The following is a 12,943-nucleotide window of genomic DNA, read 5'->3' as shown; positions in this document are numbered from 1 at the left end:
GGAGGTCCTGCACTCTGGCCAAGAACCTACGTGAGCGGTCAGACCTGGCTGACTGCTCTTCCCAGCAGACGTCCGGGAAATTCAGGTCCCCCATGACAACCACATCCTTAGCCTTCACTACCTCTGTGAGCTGACCCAAGAAATCCTGGTCAAGCTCTTCTCCCTGGTTGGGAGGTCTGTAGTAGACTCCCACCATTAAGTCCCTTTCCCCTCGACTGCCTTGTACTCTAACCCAAAGCACTTCAGAGTGCCCCTCCCCTGGCTCCTTGCTAATTAACGAGGATGTGTATTCCTCCTTAATATAGAGCGCCACGCCCCCACCCCTCTTTCCGACACTGCAGAACCTTCCCTACCCTACGTGTGTATTCCTCCTTAATATACAGCGCCACGCCCCCTACCCCTCTTTCCTACACTTGGCCCCCCATTACAGAATGGATGTGGACAAGCTGGACAGTCCAGCAGAGGGCAACAGAAATGGTTTGTGGGCAGGGGGATGTGACTTGAGAAGAGAAGCTGACAGAACTGAGTTTATTTAGTCTGCAAAAGAGACTTAAAGGGATTTGATAGCAGCCTTTAACTACCTGAAGGGTAGTTCCAAAGAGCATGGGGGCAGACTCTTCTCAGTGGTGGCAGATGACAGGACAAGGAGCAATGGGCTCATGTTGCACCAAGGGAGGTTTAGATTGGATATTAGGAAAAACTCTCTCACTAGGATGGTAGTAAAGTGAGGTTGTGGAGCCTCATTCTTGGAGGTTTTGAAGACATGGGTAGACAAAGCCTTGGCTGGGATGATCTAGTTGGGGCTAGTCCTGCTTTGAGCAGGGGGTTGGACTAGATGCGATTGGACTGAGGTCCCTTCCAAACCTCATTTTCTATTACTATGACATGGCCTGAAGGCCAGCATATAATGCTCTGCTCCAAGCCATGCTCGGGATTCTTCCCCTCCCTGCTCCCTTGCACATAGCTAAGTGGTGGCCACATGTATGACTGCTGCCCCCAAACTCCATTAAGCAGATCCCTGCCAAGACACACAGGATAAGCTGGAACATCTAGCTTCCACCCCCACATTGAACAAGCCTTGGCAGTGAACTAATGCGCCTTCAAAACACATCAAGCTTCTGATCATGATACCAGTAGGAGTGTCTCTGCTAATTGTCCAAGCTCTGAACAAGGACTTTCTGCTCCCCACAGCTTACTTGATGTCAGCCCCAGAAATAAAGGAGCCTGGTTTCGCAGAGATCAGGACGGCACTTTTAACTGCTTCATTGGCCCAGATTTCATTCATTATCTCTACAAACTCCGAATGCAGTTGTTTGGACAGCGTGTTTACCTAGAGACAGTAAATATGGGGTAAGAGAGACAGCAGAGATTAACCTCTAGTGAAGCACCTACCTTTTAGGTTCCACACGGTCAAAAAGTTTGCCAGTGGAAAGATCCCCCTACTGAAGGGAAGGGGCAGATAGAACAGCAAGTTTAGGCAAGATCCCCTCTTTACTCCACAGCTTCATTCAGCAGTACAGAGCTTTCCAGCACAGGTAAGATAAGCCTGAGCCTGGCTTATTTTTAATGCTTATTTGAACAGCTGAGTCCAAGCACAGCTGTGCTGTAGAGTTAGGAAGCTGTTTGTCTCCAAAGAATCCAGCACACCAGATCTGCAGTCCATCTAATTCAGCATCCAAAGAGGTTTCTTCCAAAAGCCTGTCACTAAGTGGGTATATGCGGACATAAAGGTCTATAACCTTCCCTAAACTTTTCAGTTGTACTTGGCTTCACCGGCATGTTTTCCCTTGCCACCTTGATGTCCAGTCTTTTTGTCAAATTTGTCTTAACAGTTTTAAATGTGATTCCTCTCCATTCCACTAAAGTGCCCCATCATTGCAAGAAAAGGTGCACTAGGTGCTCCTATATTAACATGCACTCCAGTTCAACTTTTTCCAAACCAAAACAGCCTGTCGCATTAGTGCTCTAGCAAGTTTGAACTTTTATTGTCTTTGTACAACTCTCACCCTAGCCTCAATCTTCTGTGATACCTATTAGCCACAGCTGACCAAAGCAATACCTTTGCATTTGGTGTGTTGAAACATACAACCGCAACATCTCCTTTGATATTGTAGTTCACGTGGGTTCTATCTGGAGACAGAAGAAGAACTGTATCAGCCGTGTTCTTCACGGATTTCAGCAGAAGGTATCACAAAGCATGTCTACGTCTTTACACTTACCCCTAAGAGGAGAGGAGGTGGAAATATTCCGGCAGGCATAATCTAGGGAAGAGAGGGTGTAGGTGTTACAGGTGCTCTCAACAACACTTGTGCAGCTACTGGAAGAGGAAATATTTCAATATCCTCCAAGCCCCAGCCAGTTCCTTCCCCAAAGACCCATTTTGACCTTTAGCAGCTGCACAGGATTCAGGTAGGCCACACACTATCCAAATGACTTCCTGTCCCGGTCACTTCCCAGCATCACAAATGTCACCACCAAGATAAACACAGAGGCCTTGTGACACAGTGCTGAACATCTTATGTTGCAAGCAGCCTGCAGTGTGTGCTGCTGATGTTAACACTAAGTCACAGAAAAACAAAGCTTGAAGAAACTGCATGAAGTCATATCTAGCTCAGCCCCCTGCTCGAGGCAAGACCATCCCCGATTAACCATCTCAGCCAAACATGCGTCTAAACTGCTCTTCAAAACTTCCAGGCACAAAGACTTCCACCCTCGCACTTAAATATGTGCCAGTGCTGAGCCACCCTCAGAGTTCAGAAGCTTCTCAGATTAAGGACAATAAGAAGTCCTTTTTTAAATACATAGGGGGCAGAAAGAAGGTCCCGGGTAATGTGGGGCCCTTGCAGGACAACATGGGAAACTTGGTCGTCACACCAGACAGCAAAGCTAACATGTTTAACGATTTCTTTGCCTCCGTCTTCCTAAGTAGGGACCAGAACAGCCACCTCCCTGCTGGGCCCCCTCAGGAGGCACACCTAGGCCAAGGGTTACCGAGGATTTAGTTAGGGAGCTTCTGGAGGGGTTGGACGTATTCAAGTCAGCGGGTCCCGACAATCTCCACCCCCGAGTGCTGAGGGAATTAGCTGCGGTCATTGCGGGACCCCTGGCACGGCTGTATGAGCACTTGTGGGGCTGTGGTGTGGTGCCAGAGGACTGGAAGAGGGCCAACGTGGTCCCCATCTTCAAAAAGGGGAGGAAGGAGGACCCAGGAAACTATAGGCCAGTTAGTCTTACCTCGATCCTAGGCAAGCTGTTTGAGAAAATTATGCTGGCACACACCCAGGAGGGGACTGCATGCTTAGGGGCAACCAACACGGGTTCATCAGTGGCAGGTCCTGTTACACCAACCTGGTGGCCTTTTATGATCAGATCACCAGATCATTAGATGCAGGGGTAGCAGTAAACATCATCTTCCTGGACTTTTGGGAGGCCTTCGACACTGTCTCCCACCCCGTTCTCATTCAGAAACCGGGGGGCTGTGGTGTTGACACCCACACAGTCAATTGGGTCGCCAACTGGCTGGAGGGCTGCACCCAGAGGGTGGTAGTGGATGGGTCCTTCTTAGCCTGGAAGGATGTGGGCAGTGGGGTCCCCCAGGGCTGGGTCCTCGGGCCCGCACTGTTCAACATCTTCATCAGTGATTTGGACGAGGGGGTAAAAAGCACCTGTTCAAATTTGCTGATGACACTAAGATGCGGGGGGACGTGGGCACACTGGAAGGAAGCAACAGGCTACAATCAGACCTAGACAGGTAACAAGGGTGGGCGGATGTGAATAGGATGGGATTCAACACAGACAAGTGCAAGGTGATGCACCTGGGGAGGAACAACCGGCGCCATACCTACAGGTTGGGGAACTCCCCTCTTGTCAGCACGGAGGCGGAAAAGGATCTTGGGAGTCATAATTGACTTCAAGATGAACATGGGCCGGCGGTCAGGAAGGACAACCATACCTTGTCGTGCATCCACAGATGCATCTCGAGCGAGTCCAAAAAGGTGATCCTCCCCCTCTATGCGGCACTTGTCAGGGCGCAGTTGGAGTACTGCGTCCAGTTCTGGGCACTGCACTTCAGGAGGGACGTGGACAGCATGGAGAGGGTCCAGAGGAGGCCACTCGTATGATCAGGGGACAGCAGGGCAGGCCCTACGAGGAGAGGCTACGGGACCTGAACCTGTTCAGCCTCCACAAGAGAAGGCTGAGGGGGGATCTTGTGGGCAGTTATAAACTAGTCAGGGGGGACCAGCAGGCATTGGGGGAGTCCCTGTTCCCCCGAGCACCGCCAGGAGTGACCAGGAATAATGGTCACAAGTTGGCAGAGGGGAGATTCAGGCCAGACATCAGGAGGCGCGACTTCACGGTCAGGGCGGCTAGGGACTGGAACCAGCTTCCAAGAGAAGTGGTGCTGGCCCCTACCCTGGGGATTTTTAAGAGGAGGCTAGATGTACACCTTGCTGGGGTCATTTGACCCCAGTAGTATTTCCTACCATGGCAGGGGGTCGGACTAGATGATCTACTCAGGTCCCTTCCGACCCTAGAAACTATGAAACTATGAATGGTCTGTCATTTTGTTTCATTTTTTCATTTTCTGCCCCATTTACTTTGCTTCGCACTGTCTCTCTTTCCACACTTCCTCACTCAGACCTCCCAAGTCGCACGGACTTCATGCTGCTTGAGATGGAAACAGCCTAAATGGCTGCTCCTGTAGAGCTATTCCTCCTATAAAGCCACAGAGAGAGGCTGTTTCCTTTTAGCATCTACCCCCAACATCCATCACTGCTGAAATCCCACCTGCTTCTGCTCAGCTTTCTACCAGTAGCTAGTGCAGCCGACATGCTTTTCCTGGGCCCGAGAGCCACAGATCTCAACACCAATAAAAGCGCTGCTCCCCAACTAGCATGCTGCAAATGCACTGGATGGGAAGCATAAACTCCCGGATTCACAGATACTACAGAAGTTTATTTATTGAGTGTGAGCAAGATCCTCTGGGCTGTGGCTTTTCCAGAGGCAAGTGATTTCCCAGAAGGGGGAGCAGCAATCAATGAGGCATCAGCGATCAGCCTACATGCTCAGATAAGCATTAACACATACCCTGCACTTTGCTTTGCAGCTGGGCTCTTCCTCCACCCTGCAGTCACGTGATCTTGGCTCATCGCTGAAAGCGATGAGTACACTTTGGCCTACATTCTGCTGTGTCTCCTGCAACCGGAGAGGACGTGAACTCTGCCCCAAATTCCAGTGTGCGCAGGATGCATGGAGGAGAAATTGCTTTGTGTGGATGGAAAGTGTTCCACATTTAGATCTGGCAGGCTCCTTCCCGAAAGGGTGGGAGCGATGTGCTCCCAGCACCATTTGATAAAGACACTTACCAACCAGTTCACACCTTCAGACTGCTCTTTCAGAAGAGTTTTTGGCGAAGAAGGAGGTCTAGATTGTATACACTCTGTGCAACCTTTGATATCCTTAAGCTTCTAGGAGGAGCTCACAGACTTATCACCTAGAAGCCACCTCATCTCCAAAAAGCAAAGCATTCACATGACCAGCATTTCCCCAGATACAGCCAACTTACAGCAGGTGTGAGAATGAAGGGATCCATTTGCCATTCAGCTAAAAATGCAGCCCTGCTTTGTGTTACTTTGGTAGTGTGTACTTAAGATAAGGGCAGCTGCGAGCTGCCTTGTAGCACATCCTCACTTGGGCCCACAGAGTGCCCCATTGTGGCACAACAAGAGATGGGCGAGGTAAAATATTGACTCCTGCTGACCAAAGGACAAGAGGTTCCCCTCCTACCCTCATATAAGGGCCTGTGTCAAGGTCAACCTTAGCACAGGAAGGGCAGCAGTATAATAGGAGCCATAAACAGCTGCACTGTTACATGGAGCATGAATCATAGAATCACTGAGTGGGAAGGGACCTAGACAGATCACTGAGTCCGACCCGCTGCCATGGGCAGGAAGGAGCACTGGGGGTGGCAGGGGTCATAAGACCCCAGCCAGGTGCCTGTCCAGTCTCCTCTTGAAGATCTCCAGGGAAGGTGAGAGCACCACCTCTCTGGGAGCCTATTCCAGGCTCTGGCCACCCTTACTGTGAAGTCGTTCTTCCTAATATCTAACCTAAACCTATCCTCCCTCAGCTTGTGGCCATTGTTCCTGGTGACCCCAAGGGGGGCCCTGGGGAACAGACGTTCCCCGAGTCCCTGCTGCTGGCCCCGATAAGGTTGTAGCAGCCACAAGATCCCCCCCTCGGTCTCCTCTTGCGGAGACTGAAGAGATTCAGGTCCCTCAGCCTCTCCTCACAGGGCTGGCCACGGAGGCCCCCAACCATATGAGTGGCCTCCTCTGGACCCTCTCCAGGTTCCCCACGTCCCTCTTGAAGTGCGGCGCCCAGGACTGGACACAGGACTCCAGCCACGGCCTGACGAGCACCGCATAGAGGGGGAGCAAGACCTCTCGGGACCTGTCAGTGATGCCCCTGTTGATGCAGGACAGGGTACGGTTGGCTCTGCCTATTGCTTCGTCGCACTGGCGACTTGTGTTCATCCTGGAGTCAATCCTGACTCCAAGATCCCTCTCTGCCTCTGTGCTGCCGAGAGGGGCAGCCCCTAACCTATAACCATAATGCTGGTTCCCTCTCCCCAGGTGCAGCACCCTGCACTTGTCCTCGTTGAATGGCAGCCTGTTCAGATCCACCCACTTCGCCAACCTATGCAGGTCTGCCTGGATGCGGTCCCTGCCTGCCGGGGTATTCACTTTACCCCCCAGCTTGGTGTCATCAGTCAACTCGAACAGGGTGCTCGCCACATCCTCGTCCAGGTCGCTAATGAAGATGTTGAACAGCACCGGCCCAAGGACTGAGCCCGGGAGACTCCGCTGCCTGCACCCCCCCAGGTCGACATCGACCTGTCCACCACCACCCTCTGGGTGCACCCCAGGAGCCAGTTTGCCACCCATGTGACCGTGCATTCGTCCATGCCGCAGTCCCTCAGCTTGCCCACAAGAACTGGGTGGGACACTGTGTTGAAGGCCTTTGGGAAGTCCAAGAAGATGACACTGACTTCCTCCTTCCCATCTAAGCTCTTTGTTACCTGGTCATAGAAAGAGGCCAGGCTGGTCAGGCAGGATCGGCCTGGCACGAACCCATGTTGGTTACCCCTCAACATCACTTCCCCTGCAGGGCTCTCACAAATGTGGCCCTTGATCATTTTTTCAAAGACCTTCCCCAGGATAGAAGCGAGGCTGACTGGCCTGTAGTTGCCAGGCTCTTTCTTCCTCCCCTTCTTGAAAACAGGGACCACACTGGCCCTTTTCCAGTCCTCAGGGACTTGGTCCGAGCACCAGGAGTCCTCGAACAGCTGTGCCAATGGCTCTGCAATGAAACCAGCGGATGAAGGTAATCCAGGCCTGCCAACTTGGACACATCTAAGCCCTCCAGGAAATCCTTAACTAGGTCTGAACTAAGTCGGGGAACTTGCATCCTTCCTGGGCCTCTCTACGCTGTCACCCAAGAACACCCCACTGTCAGCAGACAGGAACATGGAGTGGCTAGACCTGACCGACCGCTCCTCCCAGTTGATGTCAGGGTAATTCATATCCCCCATGACCACAACGTCCTTTGCATGCATGGCCTCCCCCAGCTGCCTGGAGAATTCCAGATCCAGCTCTTCCTCCTGATGTGGTGGCCTGTAGTTAACCCCTACCACCAGATCCCTCTCCCCCTGCCCTCCCTGAAGTTTGGCCCACAGGGTCTCAGTTAAGCCTTCCTCTGGTCCCATTTGGCAGGTAGAACTGGTATACTGCTCCCTAACTTAGACCACAACCCCCCCACCTTCTTTCCCCTTCCTATCTCTTCTAAACAACGTGTAGCCCTCTATGTCTACTGCCCAGTCAAAAGTTTCATCCCACCATGTCTCCACTAGGCCAACCAGGTCGATTTTACTACTTGCAAGCAGGACAGCAAGCTCCTCCTGCTTGTTCCTCATGCTTTTTGCATTAGTGAAGAGATCCCCTACCCTCCATAAATGCTGACCTCGTGAAGGAACACCTTGAGAAGCTGGATACCTTCAAGTCAGCCGGCCCTGACAACCTGCACCCCAGGGCACTCAAGGAGCTGGAGAGCATCATAGCCCAGCCCCTGGCACGGGCCTTCGAGAGCTCCTGGCGCTCTGGTGTAGTGCCCGAAGACTGGAAGGCCAATGTGGTGCCGATCTTCAAGAAAGGGAGGAGAGTGGATCCGGCTAACTACAGGCCCATCAGCCTGACTTCTATCCTGGGGAAGATCTTAGAAAAGTTTATTAAGAAGGCCATCCTTGAGGGACTGGCCCAGGCTAACATCCTAAGGGATAGCCAGCACGGGTTTGTTGCGGGTAGGTCTTGTTTGACCAATCTCATTTCCTTCTATGACCAGGTGACCTATCACCTGGACAAGGGAGATGAGATTGGTGTCATATTATCTTGACTTCAAAAAAGCCTTCGATCTGGTATCCCATGATCACCTCTTGGCCAAACTGCCCAGTTGTGGCCTTGGGTCCACCACGATCCGCTGGCTGGGAAATTGGCTCCGTGGTCAGACCCAGAGGGTTGTAATTGATGGCAGTCACTTATCGTGGTGCCCTGTGACCAGTGGGGTCCCTCAAGGCTCTGTCCTGGGACCCATCCTGTTCAACAGCTTCATTAATGATGTGGACATTGGAGTCAGGAGTGGACTGGCCAAGTTCGCCGATGACACCAAACTTTGGGGCAAAGCATCCACGCCAGAAGATAGGCGGGTGATCCAGGCTGACCTGGACAAGCTCAGCAAATGGGCAGACGAGAACCTCATGGTGTTTAACACCGAAAAGTGCAAGGTTCTCCACCTTGGCAGGAAAAACCTGCAGCATCCTTATAGGCTCGGCAGTGCTACGTTGGCTAGACTACAGACGAAAGAGACTTGGGGGGCATCACTGACCACAAGATGAACATGAGCCTGCAATGCGATGCTGCGGCTAATAAAGCGACCAAAACTCTGGCTTGCATCCATAGATGCTTCTCGAGCAAATCCCGGGACGTCATTCTCCCCTTGTACTCGGCCTTGGTGAGGCCGCAGCTGGAGTCCTGCGTCCAGTTTTGGGCTCCACAATTCAAAAAGGATGTGGAGAAGCTTGAGAGAGTCCAGAGGAGAGCCACGCGCATGATCAGAGGTCAGGAAAACAGATCTTACGATGACAGGGTGAGAGCCATGGGACTCTTTAGCCTGGAAAGAGCTAAAGAGGGGTGATCTGATGGCCACCTATAAGTTTATCAGGAGTGAACACCAGGATCTGGGGGAACGTCTGTTCACCAGAGTGCCCCAAGGGATGACGAGGTTGAACGGTCACAAACTCCTGCAAGACCGTTTCAGGCTGAACATAAAGAAGAATTTCTTTCCTGTCCGAGCCCCCAAGGTCTGGAACAGTCTGCCAGCGGAGGTGGTTCAAGCACCTACATTGAACACCTTCAAGAGTAAATTGGATGCTTATCTTGCTGGGATCCTATGACCTCAGCTGACTTCCTGCCCTTTGGTCAGGGGGCTGGACTCGATGATCTCCCGAGGTCCCTTCCAGCCCTGATGTCTATGAAACCTTAATCCCCCCCGTGGGAGTCCTGGGCACCCCCACTTCCTGAGAGATAACTGGTCCCTTGGTATATACATGAGCTCTTACCTGGGCAGGTCCTACACCCGGTTGAGTTTTTTCTTGCTCCTGTGGATCCCCATCCACTGACGAACTTAGTTTAAAAGTCTGCCCGATGACATACGGCAGTGTTCCAGACTTTACCTAATACAGCTACATTTCTAAGATGTAGCTACATTTCAAAAGAAAAAAGACTCAGCTGAAAAGTAGATAAATAACTGAAGAGATGAACTAATTTTCTGCCATTTCAATGGTCTAATAGACATTTGTCGCTGCCCCTTAAGCTTTTTCTTAAAAGACAATGCTACCCATTCTCATTTGCCCTTCAAGTTTCAGTAAGAAGGTACAAAGCCAAAAATCTGAAACAAGACACCATACATGTCACCACAGCCAATTCCTCTGTACACTGGCTATTTAAACAGATTGCAAGCTCTTGGGGCAGGAGTTTCTCAGTATAGTTAACTAAAATTTTGATGGCAGAAAAACCTGTCAGAAATGGCACAAAGCAGAGAAACATGCAGATCTCAGGCTGTTACTTGCTTCTGAACATAAAAGGTCCCATTGATGGGGAGACTGAGGCACACACAAACTAGGGAGGGAAAAACTGCTACCCACCTTGTAAATTACTAATTAGAGGGCATCCTCAGCACAAATCAGAGTTAGGACAGCGCTGAGTCCACCCACTTATTTCAAAGTAGGATTGTGCCTATTTGGTGAGGCACCACCTGTAATAAACTAAAGACTGAGTAATATGCCATTTACCCTAATAGAGTGGTCCATCATTTTGTTTCATTTTTTGCCCCATTTAATTTGCTTTGCAGTGTCTCTCTTTCCACATTTCCTCACTCAGACCTCCTAAGCCGCATGGACTTCATGCTGCTTAAGGTGGAAACAGCCTCTGTCCACGGCTCTACAGGACAAGACCATTTTATAGACATTAGGGCTGGAAGGGACCTTGGAAGATCATTGAGTTAGTTCCCTGCCCCCGGGGCAGGAAGTCAGCTGGGGTCACAGGATCCAACTTGTAGTTCTGGAGCTACTCCAAGTATAAAAGGAGTACGAAAACTGATGCTTAGCATGGCGGGCTGTTGTTTAAACTTCCAGCCCTGTTCCTGAGAGCTGCTTATACACATAGCTGTACTTGAAACACAGAGGTGCAAGATAGAGGACTTTCAAGGAACCGTCTGTTTGCAATTGGGGTGTGAGAGGATGGATCCAAAGTCCATATGGCTTTCATCACATCAGCTGCTCTTCTTGGTGTTTTGTCTACCTTTGCAAACCTTGAACCTTTTATTGGGCAAAGACTGACGGGGTGGGGTGGTGAGGGGGGTGGAGGGGTGGGATGATGGCATTTGAAGAACAAAGAACAAAACTTCCATCCCCCTTATGGACTAGGAACAATGGCCTCAAGCTGCAGCAGAGGAAATTTAGGTTGGAGATTTAGAGGAATATTTCTGACAGAGAGGTTAAGCATTGGAACAGGTTACTTAGGAAACTATGGAGTCTCCATCCCTGGAATTTTTTGAAAGCAAGTTGGACAGACACTTGGCTGGGATGGTTGGTCAGGAATAACCCGGCCTCGAGTAGGGAGGTGGACGAGATGACCTTGTGAGGTCCCTACTAGCCCTACTTTCCTATGATCATGGGGGGTGGAGTGGAGGTGGGGGAGAGTAAAGGTGAAAATTACATATTTTAAGGGGCAGCATTAACAATCAGAGTGAGGATTCTACAAGCAACAAATAAAAACAAAAATGCAAGTATACAATAAGGCTTCAGTCAATTCACCCATCACATTATTTTTTAGTGCTCCTTTCCATCAGTTGGATGGTACCTACATTTAGATAACATTACAGCTCTAAATCAATTTCAAAACCCAGGTCCCTTCATACTACACAACTTTTCATGTACAGGGAGCAAAAAACCTCCCTCCAATGATCACATCCCATGACCAGCCAAGGACAAGTGCTGACCAGCCTCTGGCACTGATGCAAACAGACACCAAGAACTGAAACAACTAGTATGAGCTGAAGCAACTCGTTCCCCTGTAAACACCTAGCCCGTAGGTTAAAAAGCCCAAGGAAGCTGGTGAACTTTCTTCTGCAGCAAATGAATATACAGACTTTAGTTTGTTTTGACCCTGAGATTAAAACACTAGATTTAAGCATCATAAGCTTTGCTCTTCTGTTTGACTGGAGAGACGTCCACAGAGAGGGCTGCCATGGACCTGCCATTTCTCTGCAGACAAACTCATGTGCTGGTCATTGAAGTTGCCTTACCCCACTACAAAGTAAAGAAGCAGGAATTTGCTCATCATTCAGCCCCCTTCCCCTTTCCCAGCCCCGAGGAAACACCCCCAATCCCCTCCCGGCCTCGTTTCTATCCCCATCTCCTTCTCCAGGCACAAGGAGGGAGTGCGTCTATTGATATCTAAGGGGGGCTCATTCTGGGACACTGACCCCAGTGAGCCCCACGCACCTCTGAGGCTTCCTGAACTGGGAAGGAGATGCTCAAGGGGACACACAAAGCGCATCATAAAATCCTACAGCTGTGAGGCTGGCAGGGAGCTGCAGAGGTCACATCTAGCCCAAACCCTGCCTGAGGCAGGATCAGCCTCGTCCAAACCAGCCTGGACAAATGCAGCGTGCAACCTCTGAGCAAAATGACACAATCACCTGTGACCAGGAATCACACCTGCCCCTGCCACAGGGAAAGCAGGATGCCCAAGAAGGCTACCGGCATCCTGGGCTGCATTGGTAGGAGTGCTGCCAGCAGATCGAGGGCAGTGATTCTACCCCTCTATTCAGCACTGGGGAGGCCACATCTGGAGCTGTGTCCAGTTGTGGGCCCCCCACGACAGAAAGGATGTGCACACGTTCAATAGAGTCCAGCGGAGGGTGACGAAAATGGATTCCTTCCTGCCCCCAATGCAGGGCTGGGCTGAGCTGAGCACAGGGACGAACGAGATCCTCCAGCCAGGACCCTGCGGGGTTGGTGCTGGCAGGAACATTGGCCCAGCCCAGCCCAGCCCAGCCCAGCCCCATCCCCATCCCCATCCCGGGCTGCAGACAGCATCCAGTGCCTCTGGGGGAAGATTCAAACCCCTCTACACATGTAGCAAGAAGGAAGGGGAGGTGGAAAGGGGGGGGGGGGGCAAGAGGTGGTGGTGGTGGGGCACAACCAGCACAGCCCAGAAGCCTGCGACCCCCACCCACAGCAGAGCACGAGCATCACTGTGCCTAGACTGAAGAATCACAGGAAATTAATAAATAATCAAAGAAATGAAGCGTCGTCAATCATAGG

General features: G+C 51.1%; 1 protein-coding gene across 3 annotated transcripts in view; it reads right to left on the bottom strand.

Moving 5' to 3' along the window:
- Window positions 1-12,943, bottom strand: part of HADHA (hydroxyacyl-CoA dehydrogenase trifunctional multienzyme complex subunit alpha) — a 46,516-nt gene that overhangs the window by 32,968 nt on the left and 605 nt on the right. The window contains exons 2-4 of one of the 3 annotated variants that reach the window (XM_090031177.1): window positions 2,220-2,261; window positions 2,060-2,130; window positions 1,197-1,330 (exon numbers count right to left, since the gene is read on the bottom strand). The exons of 1 other annotated variant lie outside the window; for it this stretch is intronic. In XM_090031177.1, the coding sequence (XP_089887303.1) occupies window positions 1,197-1,330; window positions 2,060-2,130; window positions 2,220-2,261 (247 nt within the window). Of the gene's footprint in view, window positions 1-1,196; window positions 1,331-2,059; window positions 2,131-2,219; window positions 2,262-12,943 lie in introns of those variants that run through there. One more of the 3 variants, XM_090031179.1, reaches the window with a different exon arrangement.

Source organism: Crocodylus siamensis, chromosome 1 (genome assembly GCF_052110815.1).
Source record: "Crocodylus siamensis isolate JL-2025a chromosome 1, ASM5211081v1, whole genome shotgun sequence".
Taxonomy (NCBI): Eukaryota; Metazoa; Chordata; order Crocodylia; family Crocodylidae; genus Crocodylus; species Crocodylus siamensis.
The sequence above is the reverse complement of the archived record's forward strand: the minus strand, read 5'-3'. Positions and strand labels throughout refer to the sequence as shown.